This window comes from Uranotaenia lowii, chromosome 2, assembly GCF_029784155.1.
Source record: "Uranotaenia lowii strain MFRU-FL chromosome 2, ASM2978415v1, whole genome shotgun sequence".
Lineage (NCBI taxonomy): Eukaryota > Metazoa > Arthropoda > Insecta > Diptera > Culicidae > Uranotaenia > Uranotaenia lowii.
Window position 1 is genome coordinate 59,666,534 of NC_073692.1, and position 16,390 is coordinate 59,682,923.

General features: G+C 37.5%; 1 protein-coding gene across 2 annotated transcripts in view; it reads right to left on the reverse strand.

Moving 5' to 3' along the window:
• Nucleotides 1-780: 780 nt before the first annotated feature.
• Nucleotides 781-16,390, reverse strand: part of LOC129745601 (myosin-VIIa) — a 116,844-nt gene continuing 101,234 nt past the window's right edge. For both annotated transcript variants that reach the window (XM_055738768.1, XM_055738767.1), the window contains 6 exons: nucleotides 13,500-13,763; nucleotides 13,289-13,428; nucleotides 12,015-13,233; nucleotides 2,232-2,378; nucleotides 2,048-2,168; nucleotides 781-1,985 (listed from right to left, as the gene is read on the reverse strand). In XM_055738768.1, the coding sequence (XP_055594743.1) occupies nucleotides 1,779-1,985; nucleotides 2,048-2,168; nucleotides 2,232-2,378; nucleotides 12,015-13,233; nucleotides 13,289-13,428; nucleotides 13,500-13,763 (2,098 nt within the window). In that variant the 3' untranslated portion in view covers nucleotides 781-1,778. The remainder of the gene's footprint in view (nucleotides 1,986-2,047; nucleotides 2,169-2,231; nucleotides 2,379-12,014; nucleotides 13,234-13,288; nucleotides 13,429-13,499; nucleotides 13,764-16,390) is intronic.

Sequence of the window (16,390 nt, forward strand, 5' to 3'; positions counted from 1 at the left end):
CCATTTTTAACGATTTCGCGATTTTTGAACCCGACCACGTCGGGTTTTTGACTTAAGTGTCCAAAATTTATTTTCGTCTCGCGTCTCCATCACGTGTAACTTTTTTGGAACAAAACGAATCATAATGAAATTTTCAGTACTGATAGAAGAAACATTTCCGAACAAAGTACTGTCAAAAAATTCCAGATCTGACAACTAGGAGCGCTATGGTATAATAAACAGTGCGTCCAGATTTGTCGTGATCCATGCTATATTCCTTTTGTGAAGAACTCCAGGTGTGAATGTTAATTTTTATTCTTCTCAAGGTGTTAGTGTTAATTTTTATTCTTCTCGAAAATAGTTCTCGATTACTAAGCCATTCTTCTTCCCATTTCGATCTTATCTCTGACTTTACCCATGTAATAGTATCGTGCGCTGGAATTTCGACTGACATTCTAGTACCACTTCTACCTTTCCCCGCCAATTCATCTGTTTTGCTGTTCCCTTCAATGCCTACGTGACCCGGGACCCAACATAAGTAAGAACTGTTAGAATAAAAATTAAAAAAAAAAAGAATAAATTTTTTGAAGCTTAGATTACTTTCTAGCGTGCTGCATACGAGATAAAATTTCGAGATGTTTAAAAATTCGAAGTCCGAAGTCAGAGAAAAATGGCTGTGATTCGGCAGACAGCAAGACAGCGTAACAGAAAAACGACGAAGACTTATCACTTTAGCAGCAAATTAAACAATGGAATGCTAATGAGGAATTTAAAAACACATTATTAATTTAACTACGCATATTTTATTGTATATCGATCATAGAAAATAGTATAAAGGTAGGCATAACAATGTTGTATAATAAAATTACAAAAAATATAACTTCACATTCCAGGAAACTAGTGATCTTAGTCTTCTCACGTGTACCATTTTTATTGTCCATTTTTCATACAATCTTTCATTCTCCTTCGATTTCCAGAATTTTTGAAAATAGAGTCACATTCACACTCACGCATTCTCACGTTTCCCCGGACTGAATTGAAGGATTGAAATTTTGACGACTAATGCACTTTCTACCTACTTTAGTTGCAGCGGAGTTGCACCTTTAAAAACTATTCTTACTAACGAATATGTCCTAGCTATAAACTGGTTTTCTTTTAAATTAAGTCCTAACAGAAGGGGATCGTGCGTGATTGAGGAAAAACAACAGGAGTTTGTTAGTATGGAAATGTGTGTTTGCGGAGTAAGTTGTGAATAAATAAAGCATTTTCTTCTATTTTCAATTATATTGTGATGATTGAGAGCGTTCGAAGTAAGTGATAAAAATATCAATAGAAAAAAAAAGCTAAAATGGCCTTAAAAAAGTGATTTGAAGTATAAAATAGTCGATTGATAAAAACAAATTGAAACGTAATCGTGTAGACTTTACAGTTCCGACAAATCTTTTTTCTCATTTGTTCCACATCGCTCTAAAGCATTTTGCACCGATATGTGAGTTTGATCGTGATGATTCGTACAAAGGTGTTCAAATAAGATTTAAGGAATCCAACACCCTCTTCCAAGTTTCTGCTTCCGGAAAAGGCTTAACTAACCGTTCTAAATATCGAATAATGATCGTGTGTGCATTGATTGCAAGCTAAAACAAAACATATAAAGCCAAGCTCAAACCAAATAAATATTTTGTAAAGTTTCCCTAATGTGCCCCAGTCGGAGGCTTTAAAACTGAAAGAAAAAATATAAATGAATCTTGCTGCTTCAAGCAACCACTCAGTGCTTATGGTGTTGTTGTTTTTTTTTTAAATTATTTAACCCTAATTGTTCGCTGTTTGTTCATATTGGTTAGCATCAGGGAGATGTACGAGGTCAGCAGATCGTCCATCTTGTAACCGAGTGATGTTTCGCACAGAAGCTTGGATCCACGCACCAGATTGCCGATGGTCATGTGGAAGTATGTATTGCCCGATGACCAGTTGGAAATGCGCGTAAACGGATGAGTGACCAGAATGTCCTGAAGTTGAAAACCACATAAATTAGTAAGCTAAGCCCAAGCTCTGATTAAAAAAGTCTCACCTTGGAGCTAGGATGGATCAAACTGACGCCATGTTTGTTGATGGCGATCAGCAGCATCTCCGGATAGTTGGGTTCTGTTGTTTGTTTAACCTCGAAGAAAGCAGATCCGAAAGTTGGCCATCTGTAATGAATAATTCAAACATTAGTAAAATGATCAGTAGAAAATTTGACTTTAAGTAATTACCTGTACACAATTTTGAGGAAGGTGATTTTGGCATCCTCTGGCGACATGCCGGCGTCCTGGTTGTAAGCTGCCACGATTGACCGTTTCCAATCGTTCGTCGTTTGCAGTTTGATCAGATCCGAGGGAACCAGCTCACGTAGCATTTGTCTGTAAAGAAATGAGAACAAACCATTAAAATATCATCTTTTAGAAATTCGTAATGAGGTACAATATAAACACGTTGCAGACCAAATACGAGATATTTCGTTTTTTTCGCTCGCCGCAAGTGTGATACATTTAGTGGCAGAAATTTATTCGAAAAAATTCAACACAACATGTGCCGTAACTCAGAGTAGCTAAATTTGTGGAATTTGGTTCAATGATTTCTGAGATATATACTGCCCCTATTCGCATATGAGTCCCATGTGCATTTTCATCGTTTTTGAGTTATCGATGGAAAACGCTTCTTTGTGCTTCAATTTAACTATAAAACAAGTTTTTATTCGAAGTTTGTTCCCAAAATTTCGAAAAAAATATGACCCCTGATGTGTCCCATGTGAAAAATATGCGCATATGAGTCCCATGACCAAAATTCAGCGCCAGAGCTTACAATTGAAGGAAAGGATAGATAGAAAATGAAGTAAATCAATAATTAAATGCTTAAAACATTAATTTACATAAAAATTGAACGTATAGTATCGAAATGATTCCGAAGACATTTGGTTCTTAGTCACAAAAAACATTAATAAGTAACAGGTTAATTCTACCAAAATTGTTTTTTCGACAAAAATCAACCGATGAACAACGCTCAATAGATCAGTCTTCGGTCAGGATGAATCCTTCGTGGGAGATTTCGACGATCTAATGTGTGATCGGTAGGTGGTACTTGAAGTGTTGTTTCGGTAACAAAATAACAAACTTTTTTCATTACTTTTTTCTATATGCACAACAATATCAATACCACTGTTTTCGTTTATTACCCAGGAAGATTTTCCCGGAAGAAATCTTCTTATTTGTCTTGAATCCAGCAGACTTTTGGTCGGTGTTATCCACGTACCCTTAACACGCATTGAATTAAATGATGATGATGTCTTATAAATTCGCAGCAATTTCACACAAATAAAAACAAAGTTTTGGAAAAACACATCCCACTTGACGAAAAAACCTTGATTGAAATCAGTTTGGAATCAAGATCTTCCGAAAATTTTCTTCCGTCGTCAAAAAGAATGATAAACAAATGAAAAAAATATGTTAGAAAAGTACTTGCCACCTGCGGATAACTTTAGCACCAGGGACTCATTTGCGAATAATCTCTGATCGAGGGTTAAGAATGTTCGCATATGAGTCACATGAGTGTTTTATTGGAATTTCTCCGTAATTATTAGTTAGTTTTAGCGCAAAAGAAAACAAAAGTATTCTTTGAAGTGTTTTCTATCCGAACTATTGATAGGTTTTGCCAACAAACGATGCATACGATTGTTTTCATGAGTTCAAGTTTCAAACTTTACAAGCGTTTTTCTCGGTTTGCAGTTTTTACACATGGGACTCATATGCGAATAGGGGCAGTATAGTGCCGAATTTCGATATTTCTCGCACCTCAATGATAAGTGTTGTGTTTGTCTACATCAGGGGTTTTCAGATCGTGCTCCGCGGAGCACTTGGTGCTCCGCGAAGCTTTTGAAAGTGCTCCGCGACGTACGCACGAAAATCATAAACCAACTTTGAAAAATTCTGATATTTTTTTATCGTTTCATTTTTATCGAAACATGAGGAAAAAAAATCACAGGGCATATACAGTGAGAAGCAAAATAAAGTGTCCAAATTATTTTTTATATCATTTCTTTTATTTTTCGGGTTAAAATTCAACGAAAACACATCGTAATCATTTTTAAAATATTGTTTATTATGTTCTTTTCAATTTTTTTTTAATGTAGCGCTGGTAAAACAGAAAGTTTTTCTGATAGAAAAAAAAAACAGTTACCATCATGTCACCATCTACCGCCCAGTTAAGCGGTTTTTCAACTTCAAACATGTGTAATAAAAAAACGATGGCAGATTTTTATTCGCTTTCTATTCCAATACATCTCAAAACTACTCTCATTTCAATAAAAAAATTTGCGAAAAATGTACGCTTTTCAAAATAATTAACTACACTTGGGGGTGTTCAACTGGCCCTGTTATCGCCCACTCGACTTTTTCTGTTACCGATGATGTTTTCTTTAGGAAAAACTATCTTACAACACGAAAACGGTTATTTTTAGTATTTTTCATGTAAGGAGCTGTCAAAACTAAATTTTGGATCTTGAGAGAATACACTTTGTGAAATTTTTCCCGCAAATTTTGTACAAATTTTAACAAAGTGCGTTGACTGACAAAATCATGATTCCCGGCAAACAGCCTCAAGAAACGGGTTACTTTCAGCGATAAAACATCATTTTCTAACATAATCCAACTAAATGCTACTTAAAATTTACACATTTGACACAATACATGCTTTAAAAACAAAGAAATTTTGAGTGATCGGTCATTAGGAACAAATACTTTTGTTTATGTACCAATTAACACCCAACACTAAACGCTCCAAAAAACAACAACTTTTGAAAAAAATCGAAAATTTTCCAATGCAAATCTATTCTACGAAAATAAAACTATCGTTTCAAGTCGATTTTAGATCAATTATGTTCTTTTTAGTAAACAAAAACCCTTTATGCACCAGGAGCACATTAATGCTCAGTTCGCTAATAGGCGTCGAATTCAATAATTTGACCGGAAACGAAAAACCAAATATTTTATTTCTGGCTATCGTTAGCATAATTAAGTGATGTTTTTTCAGTGAAATGGTCGAAAAATGATGCCAACACAGAACAGAGGTCTTATTTTTGGGAAAAACATCTCTCTTTTTTCGAAATACACATAAAAGGGTAATTTTGGGCGGTAAATGGTGACTGGGCGGTGAATGGCTACTTGATGGTAATATTAAAAAAAAAGGGCAAAATAAAGTGTCCAACTCAAAATCAATATAATTTCGATAAGTTTCCATCGCGAGGCCCCTCGAATTTGTTTGTTTTGTGTATTTTGACGTTTCATAAACAACTGACTTGGCTCTGGAGTATTCAAACAGGTGTCTACATTCGAATAAGTTGTAAAATATGGAGAACGCATAAATTTCTGGTTCCATTCCGTTGTCCATCTGGAAATTGGTTGTTCGTGATGTGAATAACGGTCGAACGCACCGGGAAGTGGCTAAGCACTACGAAATCAGCAAGACAGCGATATCAAAAATCATGAAGAACCTTGTTGAAAGTATGCCGAAGCGTTTGCAGGAGGTGTTGAAGGCTGAAGAAGGCCGTACCCATTATTAAATCGTTCTTGTTTGCCTTCAGTTTGAATTATTTGAATCTGTACTGATCTGGACAGTTTATTTTGCCCCTGTTTTTTTGGAGTATTAACTGTTTTTTTTTCTATCAGAAAAACTATCTTTTTTTTACCAGCGCAACATTAACAAAAATTGAATAGAACATAACAAACAATATTACGTGTCTAATGAAGTCATTTACAATTACAATTACAATGTTTTGCCGCAGGATTTGTTGAACAGCTTCCAGCAAAATTCCCCAAAGAATATCATAAAATGATAAAAAGATTGAAGACTTGCGTAGAACATCCTATTTTTATGTCAAAGAAACCAGAATCGTTAACATCGCAAGAATATGAATGCTTGATAGATATGGCATCGTATTCAAAGCTTCAGGAAAGCTTCGTATCCAAATAGTCGTTGTAGGAGTATTTGTGTCAACTGAAAAATAAATTATAAATTTTATCCGATAAAGCAAAACTTATTCTTCTGCCGTTTTCCACAACTTATCTATGTGAGTCTGGGTTTCCCACATATATCGCAATAAAGACAAAATACCGATACCGACTAAACGCGGAACCAGACGTCAGGCTACAACAGACACAAATTTAACCAAACTTGTTACAGCTTGAAAAATCGTAGAAAGCGTATTTGTTCTATCGAAATCATTAATTTTTGATGACATACATATATTTTGTTAATAAAAACAAGACTATTCAAAGAGTAGCCATTCATTACTGATTTTATTTACTACCATGACAAGACACATTTTATTTGAACGATAATTACTATCAAGTTTTCGGACTTTTCATTCTTTCAAAAATGTAGGTGCTCCGCAAAAACTTTTGGTTTTTAAAAGTGCTCCGCTGAGCAAATGATCTGAAAACCCCTGGTCTACATCAATAACAAATATAATTTTGTGTAAAATCAAAAACGGCATTGGAAAAGAGGAGACAGTTGAGGAGTGAAAACGTGGAAATTAGAAGTTGAGTATTTGATAAAAGAATAAGCGTTTCCAAATCGGGAAATGTTTTAACTGGACCCTACACGACCCTTAATTTGTTAAGAAAGACTGAGTGAGCACAATGCATGTTTTTAAATCTATTTGTTTTCTTGGCACAGAAACAAACTACTTATGATATCGCCAGGTAGCGTTGGATACATGATTAAAATGTCTTCTGTAGCCGCGCGCCTTTTCACGCGAGACTTACTGTCTACAAAGATTTTGTTAGAAGTTACACTTTATAATGCGAGCCTTCTAAAGCAAAAAGCCTCGCTACCAATGATTTTTATTCGACTGTTCTGCATAACATAACGTAATGACCATATTTGTGTACTGTACATTTCGAATATCGACCATATACCTATATTTTTAAGATTGGCCCAAAAAACTGACCATTGCGGCTTTCTGAAAAGCCTCCCAGAATGTTGATTTTTGATCTCTTTTTTTCGAGATAACACCGAAAATTTTCTTTTCATGCATTTCAAAGTCATATGGCATAAAAATAAAAATTTCGATTTTTCCGATTACCTTTAGTCCCCTTTAGGTGATTTTTGAGTGTAAAAACCGAAGCTTTGAGCACTGTGAGGCCCCTACATAAACTCCGATTGAGCTGAAATTTTGCACAGGTCAGTTTTAAGAATCAATTTACAAAATGTATATGGCTTGTTTTCAAAATTTGATCATGAAATTTTTCGCATACATCCATTGCTACCCTTTTATGCAAGCCCCGGAGCTCTTGTTTCGGTTCTTGATCCTCAAAAATCACCAAAAGAGGGACCAAAGGAAATCGAAAAAAAAACGAAATTTTAATTTTGAATGCCAAATGACTTGAAAATGCATAAAACCTGGATATCTGGTATTATCTCGAAAAAACAAATGTTATGTCGAAAATCGACTGTAAAATTTCGGTAATCACCAAAAAAGGGAACAAAGGAAATTCAGGAAATCGAAATTTTTATTTTGATACCAAATGACTTAAAAATGCCGTCGAGATCCGTCGAGATCTGATGTTATCTTGGAAAAAAATGTTTGGTCAAAAACCGACTTTCTGGAACTTAGTAGGTTTTCCGAAAAACGGCCGAAGTTTGGATAAATGTATACGGTCGGTTTTCGAAATTCTACATGATCCACTTGGCTGCCTCCATAATGAATACACAGGATGAGTGAAACGACCAGAATCATGTCACCGATATTGATAGCGAAAAATAGGATCGTAATCCTTGAGCACTATCTACACATATTAATCATTAGTACGTCATGCAGAACAAAATCATTAAACCAACCACATCGTGTATTCGAGTTAATAATTGTTACTAATATCGATAGAAGCAATTTGTAGACTTTGCAAATTCCAGGACCGTGGAAACCAGACCGCAGTGATGTGAAGAGGAATCGTAAGGAAATGAATACACGGTGCCAGGACCTTGTGAGGATGTTGAAAAATAGATTTTCGACGCAATTTTGAAATCTAGATGACGGCTTCTCCCTAACATTATAATGCTTTAACGCGTTCGTCGCGATTGGACCCATATTAGGGTGACGCGTGTATTCCCTGGGAGGCCCCGTCACATCAAATACGGTTGACGCTCTCCTATTCAAGTTAACCGCTCAGCTTAGCCGCGTTTTAAATTTTGGAATTCTCTCTCTTTACTTTGCAAGTAAAACTACCAAAATGAGCATGGCGACGAACGTGTTCAATGATTGAAAATGGCATGAATCACACACAATATGGGTTTATGGTGAAAGGGCTCAATAAGTAGAAGTCAAATTTCGCTGTCTGACGCTATGATACGCCATCTCGAACTCCAATATGGTGACTTAAAGTCTGTTTCACATATAGAGAATTCGTTTTCGTTGGGTAGTGCACCGGTGCACAACCGGTAGTGCACTTTTTGCTGTTTTCATGCAAGTTTTCAGGGAGAGTGGTCCACTGATAGTGCACCATAAAGTGGACGGTGGAACACTCAGAAAATATTCGATGTTGCTTGCGCTCTCACCAATACTATCATGAATTTTGGCAGGACGCGCCCAATGTAAACAAATATCAGCTGGTTTGGTTTATTTCTATACTGCAACTGGAGATAGCAGGAAAGCTATCAAGAGTCGTCTGTTTTCATCTTAAAGCAAAAATGGAGGATGCGGATCGAATGCTCCCAAGAGCAAGGAATGTGCCCAAAAGGCTTGCTGCAATCAGTTTCAGGCGATGCCCAAGAAGGGCAGCAAATTCGAGTGCAAAAAGTCCAACCTAAAGATCTGGCGGAATCGCCCAAACCGAGTTCTCCTGCTCGAGCGTGCCCCAGAAATTGGTCTCGCGCAGCTAGACGCGTAAAGTTGCTTCGAAGCTACTCTGCAACAAGCCAGCTTCGAGCGTTGAAGCCCCCGAGTGCGTGAAAATTGAGGAAAAAACTGTGCTTCAGGGTAACGATGCCCTGTTGCGCCAAGTTCCGGATTTCACCCCGTTGACCTTCATAAAGGTAGCTGTTGCGACGTCACGCCCAGCCGTTACCGCCGCTGAGAACAATATCGAATAGTGTGAGCAGGCCGATAGTTAGAAATGTCATGATAGAGAAAGATAGCAAAGTAGAAGTAGAAAGAGTGAAGATAGAAAAGTAGAAGGAAGTAGGAGGAGTGATTTTTCTGAGAAAAAAGTGTGTAAGCTAGGCCAACGTGGTTCCGCGGAAAATTATAATTAAAGTATTACAAGAATTCGTTGATATTTTACCATTCCCATTCAAAGTAAACTGGTTGAAGTTGTTAATTATACGTTGCACCAACTGTAAGTACGGTGAACAAATTTTTTAAGGCATAATTGTTAAAAGTTAGCACTTTAAATTTCTAGGTTAACGTGCGACAAAAAACCAGTCCGTACGATAGAAAATACTCGTAAATTCGAAGTATTATTCACGTTCTAAATCCTATTCGCATTATCCCAAAGGATTTCGGACATTCCGGATAATAGCGTAAGCATTTCATACCAGCTTCCGAATGCTCTGTATTGAATCCCATCCTTTTGAAATTACAGGGAAACAGGGATAGATCCCAGAAAGGATTCGAAAGTAATAGTTGTCTGCGTTCAAACGGGAAAAGCGTTGCTAAAAATGTAAGTTGGATTTGATTACCCGTTAAAACATTTAAGTAATTTAACCTACAACAATTTCAGCTTAAAAGCGTCAATAAACTTTGTCGACTTATGAGAAGTGGCGTTTGTTTTCCGTAGCGACAACAGTAGCTCAAGACGGCACCCTCATCGCGGGCTGAGTGCCGTTCTTTTCGGTCCTTTATCAAAATTCTTTCCCCAGACTTCCGCGATCCGAGGTCGCCGTTTTGACTACCAAGAATTTTTTCTTGTAATCTGAAACGGAAATACTCGAACAAGGAAGAGATTTGCTAGGAAGAAACGTTACTCTCTAGATAAAATATAGGAACCATCAAGCTGGGGTAACTCCAGTCCAGCAGCAGCAAACATAGACCGCCCAGAATCAGCCGGTATTACAATTATCATCAGGGCCAGAGGCGAATGTACCGAACAAGCCTCTCTAATAAAATTAATCTAAAATCTTCACAATTCAGTACATAAATTCATGCTAAAATTTTCATATTTTTTTACAAGACAATGATCAAATTTATTTCAATTTTGGAAATCAAACAAAAACAAATACTAGCTGTAATGGGTTTTTGACAGCTTGATATTTTCTGTTGACACTGCCGATTTCACGCACACCAACAAAGGTGAGGGCAAAACTCGATTCATGCTCGTTTTCAGCGTAGATGGTGCAACACTTTCGGGTGGTGAAAACGAATACGATAATTGAATATGATCGCATCTTTTCATTTACTGCAGCGCCCCTAGTTGTCACATCGTGAATTTATTGACAGTGTTTTGATCCGGATGGTTTGTTTATTTAGTGGTGAAAGTTTAATCAATATTGAAGCAATCAGCCAAAAGTTATCGACGATGGAACGCGAAAGGCGAGAGAAAATTCTGCACACTCACGTAGAGAAACCGACGTGGTCAGGGGTAAAGATCGCTAAATTCCTGAATGATCCAAAATCGACTGTAAATTCGGTGCTGCAACGTTACCGGGAGACCCTTACCACTGACCATACTGACTGGACTCTCGATTTCGTTTGTTGGATAATTTTTCCAACAGTACGCAATATCGATTCCAGAGCGCGCGTCGATCGATTTGAAGAAATGCTATCCCAGTTAGAAAGTTCCACCCAACTTTCGAAAAAAAAACAGGCAATTCAGACGATGAAATCGGGCTAAACAGGTACATTTTTCCTACATGGCATTTGTATCGGAAAAATGGTAGGTTCGCCACCTACCGTCGGTATTGCGAACCTGCTAAATTTGACGAAACAAATTTGCCAGAAAATGATCGAATTTTTGTTCTAAGTGTCCTGTCAGTATGATCAGTGCCCTTATGGTGGATCGACCAAAACAAACCATGCGTAAAAGTGGAACATATGACCGGAAGCTGCGAGCAAAGGTAATCCGATCAGTTCACAATAATCCTGGAATCTCCTTGCGTGATTTGGCGAAAAAGTTCAAGACGAACCACAGTACAGCTCGAAGAATTTGTTTGCAAGAAGGCTTGCGGTAGTGTCATGCAAGCAAACACCCCAACAAGACGCTGAAACAAAACCTGGTTGCCAATACCCGGGCAAATAAGTTGTATGAAAAAGTGTTGACCAAGTACAACGGATGCATTTTGATGGACGACGAAACTTACGTCAAAATGGATTTTTTACAAATACCCGGTAACAAATTTTACCTTGCGAAGCGTAAAGGGAATGTTGCGGTTAGATTCAAGCTTGTTTCGCAGATAAATTTGCTCGTAAGTTGATGATCTGGCAAGGGATCTGTAGTTGTGGGAAGAAGACTAAGATTTTCATCACTGGGGACACAATGAATAAAAATGTTTACAAAGAAGAATGTCTCCAGAAGAGGGTTTTGCCATTCATTCGGTCCCACAAAGGTTCGGTGAAGTTCTGGCCGGACCTGGCAAGCTGCCACTACAGCCGGGATGTCGTTAAGTGGTATAAGGAGAACAAGATCGATTTTGTAAAAAAAGGTTAAATCCACCAAACTGTCCGGATTTTCGTCCCATCGAGAAATATTGGGCAATAGTTAACGGCAAACTGAAGAAATGTGGCAGAACCATGAAAAAACCCGCTCAAATGGAAAAGTGGTGTGGTGAAACAAGATGGCGAATGAGGTTATCAGCAGTACTGTGCAGAAAATAATGGGTGGTATCACAAAAAAAGTTCGAAAATTCATCCGAAAAGCTGACGAACGATTTTTATGTATTTTTTTTCCCTTAAAGTGCAATAAAAACCCTACAAAATGACATTTTTACTTTTCTTGTACGTTATTTCTTTGCGGAGGAATGATCTATTTTATCCGAACAGATTCTATGTGAAACAGACTTTAGAAACTTACGGAATGGCTTGCAGCTCCTGCTTGCTCTCCCCGAACCGCACCCGATAAACCAACGCAGCCAGCTTCACCGATTCATCCTTCGAACACTTGTGATAGCCCCGCAGCAGCTTCGGCAACTCCTGATGGTAGTGGAATATCAGATCGGCATTCTTGTCCTTCCCCGGTACCGTATTGGTCCACAGCTTCTTCATGAAGAACACCTGATAGGTGAACTGCGGATTCGACCCATCCCTCGTCGGTCGAGCCTTTTTGATCCAATCGGTCAAATGGCGCACAAAATCGAAGAAGAAATCTCCTTCTGGCACTGATATCACCTTGTCGGCTATTTTTACAAACAAGCTAAAACCTTCACTGGACCGCAGATTCAGCCGCTGTGAAATGTTCTGGCAGAAATCTTTCGCTCGCGTCGAGGAATCCACCTCGAACGCCTCGTCGGTATCATCCGGGAAGTACACTTTGTGGAAAATCTGGGTGGTTTTGTGCTGGATGGCTTCCACTTCCACTTGATGGGGTGGGTATTTGCGTTGACCGTTCCGGATGGTCTTCTGCAGTCGGTGCAACGAATCCTGGGAAATGGGATGCCGGCGACTCCGCAGGAACAGGGTAAGTTCTTTGAGCAACTGTTGACTGCAAGCGAACAGTCCGGTAGACAACCACATCAACTCCCAGCCACGTTCTTCAGATACCCGGTTCCGGTTATCGGTGAGCTGTTTCATAAGTTGACAGTAGATTTCATCCCGCAAGATTTCGTGCTTCAGTGGACCATCGAAGATATGATCGGTAATTTCGTTACCGATGCGGGGTCGTTTCGAGGGTAGATCACCCATGTACTTCATGATGGCGATGAACGCTAGACAGGACTCTTCGGAAAGTTCTTCCTTGGCTAGCAACTTTTTGAGCAGCGGTTGTTTCAAAGGTTCCCGCGAATAACGCCACAGCTCGTCTCCGCCACGCTTCGAGCTCAGCGTGGTCAGTGCCTTGGACATGGTGCGCTTTGGAGGTGGCCGGAAGTGATCCAATGAATAGTCAGCCAAAGTGTGCGGTCTTTCTCGGGTTTCCGTTCCCCCGTTTGAGTAGATGGAATTCAGCCGCTTGCCGTGATGGGCATCCTCTACGCTGAACAGCGCCAGAATGTCCGGCGGGGGTTTGGTGAGGGTTGGCAGAACGTACACTATCTCAGCCGGGAAGTCTCCACGTTCCTGAGTTCGCTCACAACATCCTGAGAAAAGTATTGAAATTTAGTATTGTTCGATAACCGAAGGAATGATTCTTACCTATGCACCAGCCAGAGTTCAAGACACTTTCTCCGGTACTTTCATCTTCCAAAATTATTAAATCCCCTTTCAAAAACGATAGGAATGTAGTCGCTTCTCCCGGGGCCTTGTAGTCTTGTAAAGCTATCACGTATTTGGAACTGTAGGAAAATGAAATTTTATTTATATTTTAACTTGAAATTCTAAAACTTTAGTAAAATTGACTACAAACCGCTTTTTTAATCCCTCCAGGAAGTAGACTATCAGGTCCCGGATGTCTTCGGCGTTCGGGCTTTGGAAGGTGAACTCCTCGTTGCGTACCGTCGATAGCGAGAACGTCTGCGTGAAGACCTTGTTCGTTTTCTGGCTCGAGACGGCGGTGATTTCCGGGAACGAAAGCTCCAACAGCACCTGTTCCTGATCGTCGACAACGTAAACGCCGGTCCAGTTGACCGCAATGATGACATCGTTCTTGGGTAGGTTCGGACCCGAGTTTCTGTACCAAGATAAATAGGAGTTCAAAATCCATTTTTAAAATTGTAAACCATCTGGATTCAACTGAACGATAGGATTCTGACTCAGAGATTTGAACCTAAACCGAAAAAAAAACACTTGAATTTAAAAAAAATTGTTAATTAAGCAAAAAATACTATATAAATCTCTAGATCGAACAAAAGAGACAAAAATGACAAAAATGAAAAATAATGACAAAAAATGGCAAAAATGGCAAAAATGATAAAAATGGCAAAAATGACAAGAAAGACAAAAATGACAAAAATTACAAAAATGACAAAAATGACAAAAAGAACAAAAATGACAAAAATGAAAAAAATTGACAAAAATAACAAACATGACCGAAATGAAAGAAATGGCATGAATGAAATGAAATGACAAAAATGACAAAAGTGACAAAAATGACAAAAATGACAAAAATGACAAAAATGACAAAAATGACAAAAATGACAAAAATGACAAAAATGACAAAAATGACAAAAATGACAAAAATGACAAAAATGACAAAAATGACAAAAATGACAAAAATGACAAAAATGACAAAAATGACAAAAATGACAAAAATGACAAAAATGACAAAAATGACAAAAATGACAAAAATGACAAAAATGACAAAAATGACAAAAATGACAAAAACGACAAAAATGACAAAAATGACAAAAATGACAAAAATGATAAAAATGGCAAAAATGACAAAAATGACAAAAATGACAAAAATGACAAAATTGACAAAAATGACAAAAATGACAAAAATAACAAAAATGACAAAAATGACAAAAATGACAAAAATGACAAAAATGACAAAAATGACAAAAATGACAAAAATGACAAAAATACCAAAAATGACAAAAATGACAACAATGATAAAAATGACAGAAATCACAAAAATCACTGTAGATCAAACTCACTGTAGATAGAAATCGAGAGCTGCCTATATTTGCCTCATTTATAAAGTGCACAAGTGAGGACTATACCCGAAGAAGACAACCCTTTCTGTTTTGTTTATCTAGCATGTGCGTGTACGAATTGATAATGTTTTCAGTTAAAATAAGAAATGTACCGAATAATGGTATTACCGATTATTGACCTTTTCAACTATTCAGTCAAAGGAATATTCGGTCGAATATTTTGTCGAGTTTTTAAGGAAAAATAAAATTATTATTTCCATTTTTTTTTCTATTTCTTCTATCTCATACGCCTCATTACTTATTTGATATCGAATTGGATGAAGGTCGAAATGAGCAACATATCTTCAAAAAAGTTTTCGAAAAGAACGATGTTCCTTGACCTTAAGTTGGTTACAAAATTTTTCCTATAACATTTGTCCTAGAGAAATGCATACCCAAGCAACCAAAAGTCGCGTTTTTACTTAAAGATGGAACTCCGATGTTCACATTTGTCTGAAAAAATGTTTTACGGGAACTTCAGGTGACTCTTGTCGCGTAAAAGTTACTCAGGAACTTCCATCGCCCTTTGAAAGGTTAAACTATCGATAACGGAAATTCTAAGCGCTTTTAATGGAACTTCTTTCAAGAAGGTCGATAACGTTCGCGTTACATTCCAAAACGCACCATTAAGGTACTTGAAGGTGTTTTAAAGAACCTATATGGGAAATCTAAGCGACATGTCAAAAATGTTTTTCAAGAAGGTCGATAACGTTCGCGTGACATGTGGTCAGCAATCTGTCAATCGGATTTTTTTTTCGGCGCGTAGAATTTTCTAGACTTTCTCTTAGAAGCTGAATAGCGTTCTCTACAGCCACCTAAACGAACTTGAAAGTAGCTTTAAGAACTTGAATTTCGGGCTGATTAGCATTCTCTTCAGACACAAACGAGAGCTGATTAAGCTTCTATGGAACCTTTTTAAGGGAATTCTGGTTACTTGGGTATCTACATAAAGAATAGAAACAAAAGTGATACTAAGAGTACCGTCAACTGGGGCAACATGCAACAATTTTCAACTTCAATGGCTTCTAAAAAACTTATGTTCACAGTTAATCGTATCCTTTATGCATCAAAAGTTTTAAGGATGCTGGGGCATCAAATTGGTGTAGTTAAAAAAATTATTGGTTTCTTCAGTTATTTTTAATTTTCTAAAAACATCTGATTTTTACACTCCTTAGAAAATGGGGTAACATGCAACAAACTTTGTTTTTAATGAAAAATCTTATGAACACGTACGAAAATTCATAGTTTTTAATATATTTGCGATGCCTTAAAGACCATTACGCATGACAACACCAACTGCAGTAGTTTTTGGGTCTGTAAAAACAAATTTTCACATTTTTTCTGAAAATATGGATGCTGCATACATTTAGGGGTTAAATAATACTACGAAAAATTCTACAAGCTGAAATCATAAAAATAAATGTTTGGATGAATGAAATTTAAATGTTTACAAACGCGTGATGCAAAACATTCATATTCCAGCACATGGAAACGAGATTTACAAGGTATTTCTTTGATTTGCATTTTGTTGCATTTAACCCCAGACACCTAATTGAATTTTAAAAATATTCATTTAAAAAAATTGGGTGATTGTTCGAAAAATATTTTTACACCAACAATGTTGGTATAACATGAGGAAACCTGTAAAAAGTTTGTAGGTAAT